Source organism: Carcharodon carcharias, chromosome 9 (assembly GCF_017639515.1).
Source record: "Carcharodon carcharias isolate sCarCar2 chromosome 9, sCarCar2.pri, whole genome shotgun sequence".
Classification (NCBI taxonomy): Eukaryota; Metazoa; Chordata; class Chondrichthyes; order Lamniformes; family Lamnidae; genus Carcharodon; species Carcharodon carcharias.
Window position 1 is genome coordinate 54,495,730 of NC_054475.1, and position 16,955 is coordinate 54,512,684.

A 16,955-nucleotide genomic window follows, 5' to 3' on the forward strand; every position below is an offset into this window, starting at 1 on the left:
CAGCTAGAGTCTGTGTGAAATTTGTGAATGCAGACTTAGTGAAGCAGTGTGTTGTATCGCATCCTGGAGTTTGATCTCTGCATGCCTCCTCCTGTGGCTTGCTGCTGATCGTTTCTTGCACCTAAAGGTGCTACATAAATGAGAATTGTTTGTTATGATATTTGTGGTGAGACATTTCTCAGTTTTAAATATGCTGAGCAGAGGTGATTGGAACATCAAAAATGCTTTAATAATTGAAAGTGTTCTTTCAGCCTTCCACCCTCAGACATTCTTAAGAGGTTTTACATTTGACGAGGTGGCTTAGGAATTTTCTTTCCAAGTCCCATCATTTTTGCTATGATATTTTCCCTCAATGCTGTATTATTTGGAACATTTTATCTTGTGCTCAGTGCTATCCATTCGAATTGCCAACTTGAATGCTGCTGACTGTCATGTGAATAACTATTTCTTGGCATCAACATCCCCACTCCACAGCCAAGTCCCTTTTGACACATGCCTGCCAATTTTTTGCCTCATTGTCACGCCTACCAGTCAACAGAGTGACTAATCAGATCTTAATACAGTCATATGTTTTCTTTTGGCAGGGTCAAGAATATTGTGAAGGAAATCGAACACGCCCTGAGCCAGAGCTCTCGTAGTTCTACAATCAAAGGTCCCAGTACGTACAAGTGGCCTCCAACCAGGAACTTGGACAAGGTTCAATCCACTGGGGCCTCAGGGGAAGCCCTACCACCAGCTGTGACGATAGAGCACTCTTCGAAAGCTGGTTCAAGTAGAACAGGCCTAAATGATACACAGCTGCTCAGGCACAGAGCTCTGGGGTGGGGGGAAGCCACTCAAAATGGACCTGGTGTGAAGAAACCATTGCAGAAAATGCACTCAGTGGGTAGTGCTCCCCACTTTGGAGATCGAATCAGTTCCCGGCATCACAACGTGAACATTAAACAAAAGATTTCACAATGGGAGGGAAAAACGAATGCTAGCACGGACAAACGCACACCTGCAGAAGGTGCTGTGCCCCCAAAATGTGGATGTCCATTTGTTGCAAAGGCTGAAAGCCCAGTAGGTGGCAATAAGCGAGGCCTAGTAAAAGCAAAAAGCCTGGGCCTAGATTTCAGGGAAGGATGGAATGCAAATGACCAAAAGGTAAAAAGTACTGATGAGAAAAATGGAGAAGAATCGAACTCAAAAGGGCTGGGTTCTGTGATCCCTCAGGTAAAAAAACTGGAGAATTTGGTCAAGAACCCTTCAGATTCTGGAAAGCTGCTACCTCCAGGGAACTTTTATACATCCCAGAATTTCTGGAAGAAGAAGATGGAAGACATTCTACAAGATAAGAATGCAATATGTGCTTCAGAGCTGAAAAGGAAACGAGAAAGCACCAGTTCAACTGAAAAGGATTTAGATTTGAGAAACTTTGAGAGCAGAGAGACAACCATTAGGAACCCAGAGAATGTGTACACAGATTCTGAGGAAACTGATGAATCACGTAGAATTAACCCTGTGCCTAAACCACGCAGAACCTTTAAGTACGCTGTAGATAAAAATTCCAGGGATACTTCCCCTCAAGGAAAGCTGATACCTACAAAAGGAAATGTTCGTTCCCCACCCCCACTGCCAACTAACCCACCTCCTTCAACCAAGATTCTGTCGACTGAAACACAATTAGTAAAGACCAACAGGTATGCCAACCATCCTTCACCTAGACAATACCCTTGGAGGATTGATATTTTTCTTATTATTCATTCATGGGGTCTGAGCATTGCTGACTAGGCCAGCATTAATGTCCATCCCTAATTGCCCACAAGAAGGTGATAGTGAGCTGTCACTTATTACAAATGAGAGAGGCTTGGCAAAACCAGTCCGTGTTTAAACTAAGAATTTGAGACCTGTTTCATAGCTTCCAACTGATTAACATGAACTGTGTTAGTGGTAATACACTTTTAACATGAAATACCAACTTTCAACTGGAGTGTTATCTTAGTCTGTGAAGCTTATTCATTGTGATCTCTGTTGTGAACATTTGAATCAGGCATTATACATGCTTTAATAGTGATTACCTGATTTTTGAGCATGATATATTCCTCAGTCACCCTTCAACCCCTTCCAGCCTGTCACGGCCTCTGTGCTTTTATTTGTACTATGAATATCTCCGCCTCCTTAGGCAGTCCCTCAGGATTGAGGATGACTTGCTTCCACTCCGGTTTGATGAGTTCTGAGATGGCTGATAAGTCCAGAGTGTGATCTTCAGACTCTGTCACATGCAGGGCAGGTGGTGCTTGAAGGGGTTGGGTCAATGAGTTGTTTGGAAGTTTGTGTGTTCCCTCCGATGCCGTGACTTCACCTCTGTGTGTTCCTGACAAAGTCTCTTAATGTGTTCTGTTCCTTCCCAAATGAACCTTCTCCATTTTGGGGAACTCTTGGACTCCCATGAGTTGGTGGGCGTGTTCAGGGATGCTTTGAGGACATCCCTAAAGCATCTCCTGTCCTCCTGGGAGTCTCCTGTCATGGCCGAGTTCCAGTAGAGCAGTTGCTTTGGGAGGCTGGAACCAGGCATATGAGAGACATGTCCTGCCCAGCAGAGCTGGTTTTGAGTGATTAGCACACCACTGCTGGGCAAGTTTGTTTGGGAGAGGATGCTGTTGTTGGACTGCCTTTCTTGTCACCAGATTTGGAGGATCTTGCGAAGGCACCACTGGTGATACTACCTCAGTGCTTTGGGGAGCCTGCTGTAGATTCTCCAAATCTGCGAAGAGTAAAGGAGCGTGGAGATCACTGTTGCTCGGTAAGCCAAGACCTTAGTATCAGTTTTGAGATTCTGGTCCTCAAATAACAACCTCTTCAGGACACCTCAGCTTCAAATTTACTCCTGTGTCCCCTTCCTCTTGTATACAGTGAGGACTCATCATTTTGTTTTCTAGTGTATCTCACTTTTACCATCAAGTCCTCCAAATCCTAGAGTGTCTTGCAAAATTCTCTTATAGTCTTGAAGATGTTCGGATCCCAACTCAACGCCACTTAATTCTAGCTGGTTGTGTCGTCCATTATTCAGTGTGACTGGACAGAGAGCACAAATGTTGTATTTCAGTTTTGTTTTTTAATTCCCTGCCTAGACTTTTCTTCTTCCTTTCTCTTGGCAAGTTTCTTAATCTAGAATAACATGGTGCATGTCTAAAGTAGGCAAGAACACCTACAGACACAGCTAAAAGACCACTGGGTGAATTGTGTGTTGATTCAGATTTGAGAAATCTCTTCTCAGAGTCTTTCTATCATCACGGAATGTTGGAAGCTCTGTCGATGTTCTAATACACCTCAAAGTGCCAGACCTGTTGTAGTGTGGGTTTGCAGAAAACTTTTTAATCAAATAGTATGATCAGACTTCAGGAGAAACAAGACAATTACCTTGAAAGGCTGTGAAGCGTTCCCCAGCTGTTCTGTGGATGAAGGCATCAGGAGTTCAGCAAACTCTTATCACAAACAGCAAATGGATAGAGACCAGATAACCTGTTGTTTAATGTTGATTCAGAGATACTGAATAGCTCTTTTCCAAAATTGTATGATGGGATCTTTCATGTCCGCCTGAGAGCGCAAGCAGCCTTGCTTTACATCTCATCTGAAAGACAGCCCCTTTAACGATGCAGCATTCCCTCAGTATTGCTCGAGTGTCTGATGTGCTCAGGTTTCTGGAGTGGGATTTGAACTCAACCTTCACACTCCGAGATGAGAGTGCTAGCAAATGATTTTTGGCTGGCACCCATGAGGCAGGGCAAAACCAATTTCAGTCTCTGGTTGATTCTAAATTTCTTGTGTCAGGTGGTAGGGGCGTTGCAGTTGGCTTTAATAATCCTGGGCGAGGTCGGGGTGGTGTACTGAGGGGTGGCGTGAAAGCCTGCCCAGATTGCCTTTTCTGATCACTATACTGTTAACTTGGCTGGTTGAGAACAGAATCAGTGTCCCCTGACTCAGTGTTGAATAATGCCAGTTTGAGGGCAGTGTCAGAGGTGGCCAGGATCTACAGGGCTTCATCGCATGTGAATCAGCAGGAGAGAAAAGAAAACCAAAAACCAAATGAAACAAGGGGTCTATTCTTCCCTGGGCTCTGTGGATAGCTGATGTGGGGGATGTTCTTTCTGTAAAACTGACCTTCTGTTGCAAACTTAGCAGAATCAGCATTTGTAGCAACCACTTGTGAAGCTTGTCTTTTATGAACAGATCCCTTACTTGTTACTCCAAATACTTGCGGAGAGTGTTTCTCACGCCCTGCCCATCGTTTTGGGTGTTGATTCCCTCCTTGATAGGAACATTGGTTGGACTGTTAGACAGAGGGGAAAGAATGACTAACATGTATGAGCTTTGCCCAAATCTATTTCTCACTTTCACTGAGCTGTTCCCATATTTGGTAAAGTGACAAGCAGTGAATAATTGTGGACAACATATAACTATATCCTAATAAAACAGAGAGCTTTACTTATAAAACGGAGACAGCAACTGTGGGGAATCAGTTCACTCGGTTAACTGAATGAAATTCCTCCACTGACAAGATAGAATTTCAATGCATCTCTGCCTTTAACTAGTCTCGAACGAGATTGTGGGAAAGGTGAAGCAGTTGCTGGGAATGCTGCAAAATATGTCCATGCAGTAGAATCAAGCACCTGAAAGCACACCTCATTTAAAAAAAGAAGTCCCCAGATATCTCTTCATTTGCCCATGGAGATTTCATCCTGCCCTGGATTGAAGTTTGAGCAAAAACGTAAAGGCCGATTGGCACATCTGCCAACCATAGAAGTGGACTGGCCATGAAAAATCGCTTTCAGGTGCCTCCTGAATGGGCTTAATTGTCAGCGAGTGCACTTCTGACTGCCATGCACACCCGCCAAGCAAGGTATTGCACGAATGCGTGGTGACGTCGTGGCGCTTGCCCGATGTCATCTTGCGTTATTTCATGGCCGGATGGGTCAGGCGCCCATGGGGACGTAAAATTCTGGTCTAAGTCCTCATTTTAAGTTGCCTCATCCAACATTGTTCTGCTGTAACGTTGCAGATATATTGCACTGGGTATGAGCAATTAGCATCAGGATTTCTGCTTCAGCATCACTTCACGCCAGGGCTAATGTCACGTCTCATGGCACGATCGGACCCATTTTGGAGTGTGCCCTCTCCTGTTCCCTCACCCTCCCACTTGCAGCTCCTCTCACACCTTCGCTCATTTCCTCCCCCTCGGCAACCCTCTGCTGAGCCCTTGCTCATAGCAAGAGAGAGGGAGGCAGTGGGCGGGAGGGTGGGCCAGTGGGAGAGGGAGGCGGTGGGCGGGAGGGTGGGCCAGTGGGAGAGGGAGGCAGTGGGCGGGAGGGTGGGCCAGTGGGAGAGGGAGAGGGAGGCGGTGCGTGGGATGGTGGGCCAGTGGGAGAGGGAGGCGGTGGGTGGGAGGATGGGCCAGTGGGAGAGGGAGGCGGTGGGTGGGAGGGAGGATGGGCCAGTGGGAGAGGGAGGTGGGAAAGGAAAATGGTAAGGAGGAGGGGCAGTGAGTAGAAGGTAAGCAGAAAGAGTAACAGTTATTTCATTTACGAATTTAGGAATGTAAAATATTTCAACTTACTGGGTATAATGTTCTCATGTTTTTCCTGAAGAGAAAACTAAAACTTTTATATTGGTCATAATGGGAAAACTGAATTCAATTGATGTTTCACTTAAAGTTGCACTTTTCAGGAACGCAACAACAATGTTAAATGAGGACTTACTTTATCAATGCTCCTTCAATGACCTGGACATTTGAAAGGCCAGGTTAAGCATGAAGGTTAGGTTCTAGCTGCACAAGGGACTCGGACATTGTAAGTCCCCCTGCTCCCACATTATAAAGTGGCACATCCGCTGGCTGGTTCTGAACAATGCCACAAGTGGGCTCCTACTTATTCTCTTAATTTTCCAACATCGCCACACCCCTTGCAGTGCCTCTATCCTCTCTCCCTCCCCCATGCCTCTCATCATCCTCCTTGCATTTCCCTCTGCTCTTGCTTTCTTTTTCTTCCCAACCCCTCTGGGTTTATCAAGAGTTTTTGGTGAAAACTGACAGACAGGAGGAAAGGATTTAAGGTCTAGTGCTAAGGACCTAAACTCTCCACGAGATGGATGTGAGGACTAATGCTGTAACTCGCTGAATTTGTTTCCGATCTAGGACACTGTTCCAGGGGAGGATCTTATGTTTGCTGGGTGACTCTGGATGCTATCTCGCTGGTACCATTAACATGTAAAGCCCAGTTCTACCTATGATCCTCCTGAACTCCAGGCTTTATCTTGCGTTGAGCTGTAAACCTGACTCGATCCACTCTAACCCTCTCTTTACAGGAAGTCCTTTGAGTTTGAGGATGCAGAAGGTCTTCAGATCCTCTTTACACCAGCGATGAGTGAGAGGAATCATAATGAAGATGGCAATAAGATTAAAGTGACACTTTCCCAGACCCTGTCTGAAGAGAACCTATATGAGGATATCATAAGTAAGCAGCGGGATTCAAACTTGAAATAATTCTGTTATATTTGGCCATCAAATTATTTTCACTGTGCTTTTAAAAGTGATTCCCCGCATTTCCACCACATCTTTTGAGAGTGTCCTTCTCCTCCAATATCGAAGAGTTACCCACCTGTAAGAGGGATAGTGTGGTTGCTTAAAGTGGAACCCTATTAATGTTGCATCATTAATGGACAATGCAAGTAGAGCAAGAAATGGGATATTAAAATAATTCTTTCTGAGGTTAGTGGTGCCAGTGATAGGTTGCCAATAGATGGTATGTTCAGGCAGAGAGGGGAGCATGGTGCCTGGAAGGGGGCCTCGGAGGCACAGAGCTGAGGTCAGGTTTGGGGAAGGGCACAGCATCCCCAGGGAGAGGAGCATGAAGCCGAGGTTGGTGTTGGGGAAAGGGGATGTTGTAATGGGATGTGGGTCTGTGTCACTGATCACTCACACACAGATCGCAGCTTAGCGGCACTGCTGCAGGAGAGCTTGAGTTCTGGCACATCTACCGGAAGGGGCCCTAAATTCAAGAGTCATTGCCAGGCCTCAAAAGTCAAAGGCTATCTGCACAGCTGTCTCAGCTGTCATTGTCTTCTCCTTTCCATTCAGAGTCATTTCTCTGCAACACCCTGCAATTTATCCCCATTACATGCCCTCCCTCCTGCCCTCATCCGAGTCATTACCTCTGACAACCTCCTGCTCCCTCCCCAGCTAAAGGCCTTGAGGTTTGCCTGCTGACTACATCAGTGACCCCCTTCACATATTGTCTTTTCTTTCAAATTCATAGTTACCAACTTGCCCTCAAAAGAGTCCACCCCTAACTCTCCGTCTCTTCAAACCGCTGTCCCAATTTGTCGTTAGCTTTTCACCCCAAGATCCTCAAAATTGTATCCACTCAGCCCAATACTCATCTCTCTAAAAATCGCTAGTTTTGAATCCTTTAAATGTGGTTTTCTCCCTGCTCATTGTAGCGAGGTGGTTCCAACTGGTCATTCTCTGCGCCTGCAACAGGCCTCATTCTCCTCCTCGACCTCCTCAGCTATGTTCTGGTGATATTCCCATCTTCCTCCTCCTCCTCCTCCATGTCTGTGCTCTCCATGCTACAAAGGGCTGAATGTCTGTAAGATTCTTGTGAAGAGGAATTGGCTCAAATGTGAGGCTTTTCACAGTTAAATAGATTACCAACACTCACAACTGGCTTAGGCTCTCTCACACACAACCATGTGAGTGAGGTGCCAGCTGGCTGCTTGTATGACATCTTTTTGGGAGGGTAAAACTAGGGGAGCGAATGCATGCAGCACACAATGAGTAAGGCTGAGCTGCAGATAACGTAGGAACTGGGCAAGTGATCAAATTGACAAATGCTTCATTTCCCCGTTAGAAACAGGCCACTGGTTTCCTGGAACGTGGCTGTGATACCTCCTACCTCCAGTTACAAATTGCCTAGTATATGATGTCAAATTCCTGGAATGTGCAGTGTGAGGAGATCAGTAACTGGAGCTCCTTCGAACTGGAATGCTGTTTGCTGGGTCAGTCATGGAAAACTGTGAGCAATTGAACCCCCTCAGCTTCCAGACGCCTTTTAACACCCCCACTTGGTTTGACTTGCGCAGCTGGTGGGAGTAACTCTACATCCTGAGGCTGCATGGTTAGACATTGCTCATTCTGTGTTGACTGGCGACCCCTGTTGGGCATGGTGCGTGGTGCCTTGTTGGAAAAGGAGAGCGCGTGTGAGGCTGGCTCAGATACAGTCAGGTGACAACTGGGGCCTGTATGGGGAAGACCACAGAGCTAGGTGGTGCATTGAGGTGATAAGCCCATGCGGCATCCTGCTATTGGTGCCTTAGCAAGTCAGTCATGATTTGAATTTAGATGCCATTCATCTGGTCCACAGTGATGGACATATCGGCTGCTGTTGGTGAATTAAATAATACTTACAAAACAGAAACAGGCCATGCCTGTGTGTTGTGTGCATGTGCTCACTTAGTTTTACCCTTTCTTAAAAAGATGTCATACAATGTCAGCTGGCACCTCACTCACATGGTTCTGTATGTGAGCCTAAGCCAGCTGTGAGTGTTGGCAATCTATTTAACTGTGGAAAGCTTCACATTTGAGCTAATTCCCCTTCATAGAATCTTACGGTATGCAGGTGGACATTCAGCCACTAACACACAATTCTCCTCCCACCCTGCTTCATCTCATCAACATATCCTTCTATTCCTTCATCCCTTATGTGATTATCTAGCTTCCCCTTAAATGGAAGTTGACTGGAAATTGTTGAGGTTTAGCACAGATCAGTCTTCAGAGATGGACTCTGCTACACCAGCTTCAAGGAGGTTTCATTTAATCTCTGGCATGTGTGACAAATGGCAAAGAAATGAATTGGTTGAATGGATATCCCAGTGAGTCCACTCTTAAGAGCGGGAAGACCTCATTCCTTTCTTGTGAAATCACCCCCCACTCCCTTGGGAACAAGTCCGTCCCAGGAAGGAGTCTGACCTCTCATCAGGGCAGGTACATGCCAGGAGGGAGTTTCTGTGCTTCATATTAACACTCAGGTTCATTATATCAGGGATTCTCATGCTGATTACTGTGAGCCTGGCTGGGCAATGACTGGATCCAGGTTTGGGATGAGCTACCTTTAATTTACAACACTGGCTAGCTCATTTGCACAAAAAATTATCGAGAGGCAATTGAAAAATAATTTATCCTTCAGTTGTGGACTTGGTTTGTCTGGTGCATTGATTGGTGCAGACCCGCTCCTCTCCCACCCTCTTGCCGCCTTTTGGAAATCTATCCATTTTGTTCCTCTATCTATTTGTCTCATCATCCCTTGGACTCTGTTGGCTTTCATCCTTCATAGATGCGAGCACCCTGCACCTTCCCAGAGACAGGACAACCTGATCCGCTTCTTCCTTTTCCATATTGGCTTTAGGTCCTTCCAAGGAAAATCCATATGAAGATGTCAAGTTCACCCCGTCGCTCCTGTCGAGAGGCAAGAGAGTCTGGGGATCTCCATCCACACGGCCCAGGCGGCCTCCTAAGGTGAGAATCCCATCTTACTCTGTGTAAAGGGGAGCTCTGAACTGAGCAAACATCTCAAACAGGGCCAGGAACCAGACACCTTTAGAGCTGATTCTTCTACAAAATTGAAAAGAAAGAACTTGCATTTCTTTGAAGATGTGACAAGCAAAGTGGATAATGGGGATCCTGTAGATGTAGTATATCTGGGGTTCCAGAAGGCCTTTGATAAGGTGCTGCACAAAAGATTAATACACAAGATAAGATCACGAGGAGCTGGGAGTAACATATTAGCTTGGACAGAGGATTGGCTAACCAACAAAAAGCAGAGAGTTGGAATAAATGGGTCTTTTTTTGGATGGCAAACTGTAACTAGTGGGGTGCCACAGGGTTCGGTCCTTGGGCCCCAACTATTTACAATCTATATCAGTGACTTGGATTCAGGGATATAAGCTAAATTTGCAGATGACACCAAAATCGGTGGGAAAGTAAGTTTCAATGAAGAAATAAGAAATTTACAAATGGATATGGACAGGTTAGGTGAATGGGCCAAAGTTTGGCAGATGGAGTTTAACGTGGATAAGTGTGAGATTATCCATTTTGGTCGGAAGAATAAAAAAGCAACTTATTATTTAAATGGAGAGAAACTTCAGAACGCTTCAGTGGAGAGGGATCTAGGTGTCCTTGTGCACGAATCACTGAAAGCTAGTATGCAGGTACAGCAGGTAATAAGGAAGGCAAATGGAATTTTGGCATTTATTGCTAAAGGGATAGAGTATAAAAATAGGGAAGTGTTGTTGCAACTGTACAAGGCATTGGTGAGACCGTACCTGGAGTACTCTGCAGAGTTTTAGTCCCCTTACTTGAGGAAGGGATGTAGTTGCATTGGAGGCGGTTCAGAGGAGGTTCACTAGGTTGATTCCAGAAATGCAGGGCTCTTCTTATGAGGAGAGATTGAGCAGTTTAGGCCTATACTCACTAGAGTTTAGAAGGATGAGAGGAGATCTAATTGAGGTATATAAGATGCTAAAGGGGATAGACAAAGTAGATGTGGAGTGGATGTTTCACCTTCTGGGGCATTCGAGATTTAGAGGCCATAGTTTTAAGCTGAGGGGTGGTAGATTTAAATCAGAGATGAGGAGGAATTACTTTTCTCAAAGGGTCGTGAATCTATGGAATTTACTACCTCAGAGTGTAGTGGATGCCGGGACGCTGAATAAATTTAAGGAGGAGGTAGACAGATTTTTAATTTGTAACGAGTTGAAAGGTTATGGGGAGGGGGCGGGAAATTGAAGTTGAGGCTGAAATGAGATCAGCCATGATCGTATTGAATGGTGGGGCTGAATTGCCTACTCCTGCACCTAGTTCTTATGTTCTTATAGCATTTTTCATGACATCAGTGTGTCCCGAGGTGCTTTACAACCAATGAAGAACTTCTTGAAGTGTGGTCACTGTTTTAGTGTCACCAATTTGTGCACAGCAAGCTCCCACAAACAGCAATGTGATAATGGTGATCTGATTTTTAGTGATACTGGTCAATGGATAAATATTGGCCAGGACATTGGGGAGAAACCCCTGCTCTCCTTTTGAAATTATGATCTTTTACATCCACCTGAGAGGACTGACCATAGTTTAATATTTCAACTGAAAGACAACATCTCTGATAGTGCAGCACTCCCTCAGTATACTGCAAAAGCATTGGCCTACATTATACACTCAAGTTTCTTGAAATTGTGGGTGGGAGTTTACCCCTCACACACCCCTCCCCACCTACCCAAGTGCTCCTAATATTTGAATAAAACACCAGCTATTCCATGTGACACTTTGCTGAGTCACAAGTTTATTCTACCTGTGATTGGATCTGGACAATGGGGTATAAGACTAAAGCAGTGTTCAGGTCCAGCGGAACTGTTTGCACACAAGGCTATACATATCTGTCAATGGGATACCACAGAAATGTTCCTCCAGTGCAAAGTGACACATCCTCCTCCCTGATCAATAGTCCACTCCAGAAACAATTTGCACACACTTTTCTATTTCAAACTTACTTCAATATTGAATGCTTTACTTGCACTGATTCATTGTGGCCCACTGAACCATGTCACATTGTGCTGCAGTTCACTGAATCTGTATTCCTTGAGGGTAGAAGATTAAGGGGTGATCTAATCAAGATGCTTCAAGTGATTAAACAATTTGAGAGTATAGATACTGAGAAACAATTTCCTCTGGTGGGTGAGTCCTGAACAAGGAGGCATAACCTTAAAATTATAGCTTGGCCGTTCAGGAATTATGTCCAAAAGTACTTCTTCATATAAAGGGTAATGGAAATCTAGAACTCTCTCCCACAAAAAATTGTTGAGATTGGGAGTCAATTGAAAATGTCAAAACTGAGAACATAACAAACAGGAGCAGAGCCTGCTTCACCATTCAATAAGATCATGGCTGATCTGATTGTGGCTTTAACTCCGCTTTCTTGTCTGCCCCTCATAACTCTTAACTCCCTTCAAGATCAAATATCTGTCTAACTCAGCCTTGAAAATATTCAATGACCCAACATTCACTGTTCACTGAGGTAGAGAATTCCAAAGATTGGCGATCATCTGAGAGAAGAAATTTGTCCTCAAGTCCATCTTAACTGGGAGACTCCTTATTTTGAAATGGTGCTCCCTATTTCTAGATTCCCCTGTGAGAGGAAAACCCTGTTAAGCCCCCTCAGAATCTAATATTTTTCAATAAGAATGGAAGATGAATAATTTCAATGTGGTGAGATGTGTTTCAATACGATTCATTCTTCTCAACTCCAATGATTGTTAGATTTTTGTTACAAAAGGGTATTAAGGGTTATGGAACTAAAGCGGGTAAATGTAATTAAGATACAGTTCAACCATAATCTAATTGAATTGTGGAACAGGATTGAGGGGCTTTTCTCATATTCATGGGAAGTGGGCAGCGCTGGATTATGCCAGCATTTATTGCGCATCCCTAATTGCCCTTGAGAAGATGGGAGGTGAGCTGTCTTCTTGAACCATTGCAGTCCATTCAGGAGGCTGAATGGCCTCCTCCTGTTGCAGCCAATGGACTATGCATTTTGCTTGAGCCACATATGCCCCATACTGTATTGTTCAGTACAGCAGTGGTAATTGGATTCAGGCATCAGGGCACTTGAAGGGTCCAATCTGTCACTGGAGCAAGGAAGGGGCAATTTTTCTACACTGGGCTGAGCAGTCGCCAGCAGGCCTTAGAGGGAGTGCCTTCTACAATCCCTAACTGGCATGGGGGAAGATCAATGTCACTGTCCATGGAGTAGCATCATTACTGATTCTGGGGCCGCCTGTGGGTTGATGTGTCTTGCCCATCCTCGTGAGACTGTAGCAATTCTGATCCTGGAGATATTTGGCTCGGGAATTAAGTGTGAGCTGTGTTAATCACAAGAGATGGAATGTATTGGGTGTAATTTTCACCCTTCTACCCCTTTCCCCTAAAGCTAAAGCACTGTCTCTTTAAAACCAAAGGCTAGCAGAAACGATTGAAAGTGCTGTGATTCCCCAGCAGTGAATCAGTCCCTGTGCCTTTAGTAAATGAATATAAGAAATAGGAGTAGCCCATTTGGCCATTTGAGTTTGCACCATCATTCAATAGGATCATAGTTAAACTTCTACCTCCACTTTCCCATGCCATCCCCATATCCCTTAATTTCCCTAGTACCCACAAATCTATCAATCTCAGTTATGTGCACTCTCAATGATTGACCATCCACAGCTCTCAGGACTAGAGAATTCCAAAGATTCACAAGCCTTTTGAGTGAAGGAATTTCTCCTCATCTCAGTCTTATACGGCCAACCCCAAATGCTGAAACTATGACCCTTACGCTAGGTTGTCCAGCTGGGGCAAGCTGTCCCTCAGCACCCAGCAATGATGAATCAAATCAATAAGCAACAATAACTGGTTCCAAGGCTAACTTCCCCCTTCTTACTATTTTATATGCCCCTGAGATGCTTTGTTATGTTAATTGTGCAATTTGCTTTTAAGGCTATGGGGTCTGCTGCTGCTTAATTGCCACTGTGCACTGGCTGGCACTAGAAAGTGCAATGTTGGGCAAGATCATCATGGGGGTCAGCTGTGAGGTTCCCATAGTTGAATTGCCAGTGACAGTCACTGGGTGAGATGCTGGCGAACTGCTAGAGGCAGCAGGTTTGCTGGCAGAGGAGTGAAAATTGAAGGATATTAAGACATAAAACTGAACAAAAGAATAAAGCACCTGGTAGGCAATTAGATTTCCCACCCATTTGAGAGGAAGAGTGGGAAACACCAGCTCTTCCATCAGTGAGATTGACTAATAGGAGAGTGTTCATTCCACCACTTTCAGCTTCCTCCTAAACCCCCCAGCCTCCTGGGACAAGCTCAGGAAAGTAAAACTTGGAAAGTTTCGGAGCCGAGGAAGATCAGCAAGGACAACACAGCCCCTCTGCTTCGCTCCAACCCACCTTCACTTACTGGCAACCCTGAGGACCCTGTCAGCGGTGACATCTTTGTGAAGAAAAGAAAGCGGATCCCAGCGGTGAGTTGAAGATGACATATTCATATAATCAAGTTTGCTGATGACACAAAGAAAGGCAGCATTGTATGCAGTGTGGATGGCAGCATAGCATTACAAAGAGATATTGATAGGTTAAGCGAATTATAAAACTGGGATGGATTTCAATGTAGGCACATGGCTTTGGGCCTGAGAGGTATAGTACAGGGTACAATTCTAAATGGAGGAAAACCAGAAACAGTGCAGGCCCAAACTGACTTGGGGAATACAGCGATGTGGATGATTAAAATGTCATGAACAGATACTGAGCAAATCCTCTGTTTTCATATGCACTTAAAGGAGCTGCAGGGCTACACACCGAGAGCTGGAAAGTGGGATTAGGTTGGATAGTTCTGTTTTGACTGCCACAGACATGATGGGTCAAATGGCCTCCTGAGCTGTAACCTTTCTCCTTCTAAGAAATTCAAAAAGGTGAATGGATTGCTGGTCTTTATATCCAGAGGACTAGAACACATGTGGGTAGAAGTCATGCTGTAACTATGCAAAGCCCTGGTTAGACCACACCTGGAGTTCCTGCATTCAGTTCTGAGCACCATGTCTCGGAGATTTATCAAAATGTTACCTGGAATCCAAGGGTTAAAATACAAGGAGAGATTACACAAAGTGGGGTTGTGTTCCCTGGTATTTAAAAGGTTAAAATATGATTTGGGTTAAGAGATGATTTGTTTGAAGTTTTCACAATATTAAGAGGTACAGGCCAATACTTCTGCTGGTTAGTGAGCCTAGAACTAGGGGGGCAGAGTCTAAAAATTAGAGCCAGCCCTTTCAGGAGTGAAATTAGGGAACAGTTCAACATATAAATGGTAGAAATTTGGAACTCTCTTCCACAAATGGCAATTGATGCTAAATGATTTGTTAATGTTAAATCTGAGACGGATAGATTTTTGTCCACCAATTGCGTTCAGGGGATATGGGACAAAGTTGGGTTATATGGAGTTAGGTTGCAGATTAGCTGTAACCTCACTGGATGGTGGAACAGGCTCGAGAAGCAAATGACCTACGTTCCTAAAATGATGAGTCAGTTTTTGGAGGAGTGTTACTTATGGGGATTTATATCTGTAACATTATACAGCAACAACTTATATAATGTAATGAAATGTCCCAAGGTGCTTCACAGGAGCATTATAAAACAAAGTGTGACACCGAGCCTCAGAAGGAGATATTAGGTCATGTGGCCAAAAACTTGGTCAAAGAAGTAGGTTTTAAGAATTGTCTTAAAGGAGGAAAACCAGGTAGAAAGACAAAGAGGTGTAGCAGCCTATGCAACTGAAAGCTGGATGGTGGAGTAAGTATAATTGGGAATGCACAAAAAAGGCCAGAATTAGAGGAGTGCAGACACCTGAGTGTTGTAGGCTTTGGGGAGGTTACAGAGAATGGGGAGGTGCGAGGCCATGGAGAGATTTGAAAACATGGAATAGACTGGCTTATCTCAGACTGTTCCAAGGGAGAGGGTTTGAATTGGTAGCTAGGAAACACAGTGCATTTATTTAGAAGTTTACATTTGTGATATTAGAAGCTAACTTGTTATGTGGCAAGTTCCGGTGGTATCCAGCAGTATTTGGAACTGTGTTAACAGTGCTGTGGTGACTGATTGCTGCCGTTTTATTTCAGTTGGTTCTGAAGATACAGGCAGTGTACGATGTGAAGAGAGGTAAGAAGAAAGTGAAGGCTTTGACCTCATCGGGATCAGACTCCACGCCTCTGAAAGGTACTTAATTATATTCATAAATTTATTCAAAGTGTTTATTGGTAAAATGTAAGTTATGTGAGACTAAGACACTAGGCTTTGAAGTATAAATGTATCACTAGCAGCAATTTTACAATGTCTGTTTCAAAAATCTCTCAAGTTCTGGCATGTTAACATTTAGATTTCGGACATCCAAAATTTTACTGAATGTATTTTCTGTCTGCTGTTCATTCAGCAGAGTAAGGGTTCTTCACTCTGGAACTGTACTAAGTCACTGTTTATTCAGCAGGTTATAGTTTATTAAGACTTAGAAACAATGGTAAAAATTATTTGAAGCTACAATCCATCTAACAGTAGTGTCCTGCGTGGTGTTTGGTACACTAACAGGAAACGGACTGAAGGGAGGCTGCGACAAACAGTGTTAGCATTGATTCTAAATCAGAGGATTCTCAGCAAACACTTCAGAGTAATACATTTGTTAATCATGTTTAGACTTCAACCTTAAAAATAAATAATTAGTCCAGAAGAACAGTGATTGAAACAGTGGGGAGTGGGGCATGTGCAATGGTTCACTGTGTATGTACACTATCAAAGGTGGAACTGAGCCACACTGGCCCAGTGGATGCCTGGTTTGGGCTGCAATAGCTTATCTTTGCTGGTGTTCAGAAAGTGTATACATGGGATTTTGGTAAAAGTCTCACTGTCCCTTGTTCTGTTTCCAACATAACAATGTGTTTTGGTTAATGCCAGCAGTTTCTCTCCTGGTATTGCTTGGAGCTGGAGGTTAGGCTGCTTTGGGTGAAGATGGGTTGTTTCAATAGCAGATGGACGTACAATTAGACTGAAAAGATTGGGAAAGGAGGTTGAGAGAGTTCTTCTCGGTTAATGAATTAGATTTCATGATTGGCGCTTGGACACCATTCAGTGTTTGGTACGTGATTGGCTTTGATTTGTTTTTAAGAGGCGAGTACTGGGAAGGTTCTTGTGCCTGGAGAGTCTGGGGGTGTGAAGGCCCAGCTCATCTTAACAGCAGGGCCTCTTTTAAATAAAAGCTTCAGATAGATTCATTGCCCCACCTGTGGGCAGGAAGTGGAGCTTTGGCATTAGGAGGCCCCAGTCGAGGATCTGTGGGAACAGTCCCGGGAGAC

The 16,955-nt window shown here is 44.4% G+C and overlaps 1 protein-coding gene across 4 annotated transcripts in view; it reads left to right on the forward strand.

Annotated features, from left to right (window-relative positions):
• The window catches only part of LOC121281904 (DENN domain-containing protein 2C-like), a 218,084-nt gene that overhangs the window by 154,185 nt on the left and 46,944 nt on the right, over positions 1–16,955 (forward strand). For all 4 annotated transcript variants that reach the window (XM_041195063.1, XM_041195065.1, XM_041195064.1 and 1 more), the window contains 5 exons: positions 585–1,682; positions 6,343–6,491; positions 9,441–9,550; positions 13,893–14,084; positions 15,732–15,828. In XM_041195063.1, the coding sequence (XP_041050997.1) occupies positions 585–1,682; positions 6,343–6,491; positions 9,441–9,550; positions 13,893–14,084; positions 15,732–15,828 (1,646 nt within the window). The remainder of the gene's footprint in view (positions 1–584; positions 1,683–6,342; positions 6,492–9,440; positions 9,551–13,892; positions 14,085–15,731; positions 15,829–16,955) is intronic.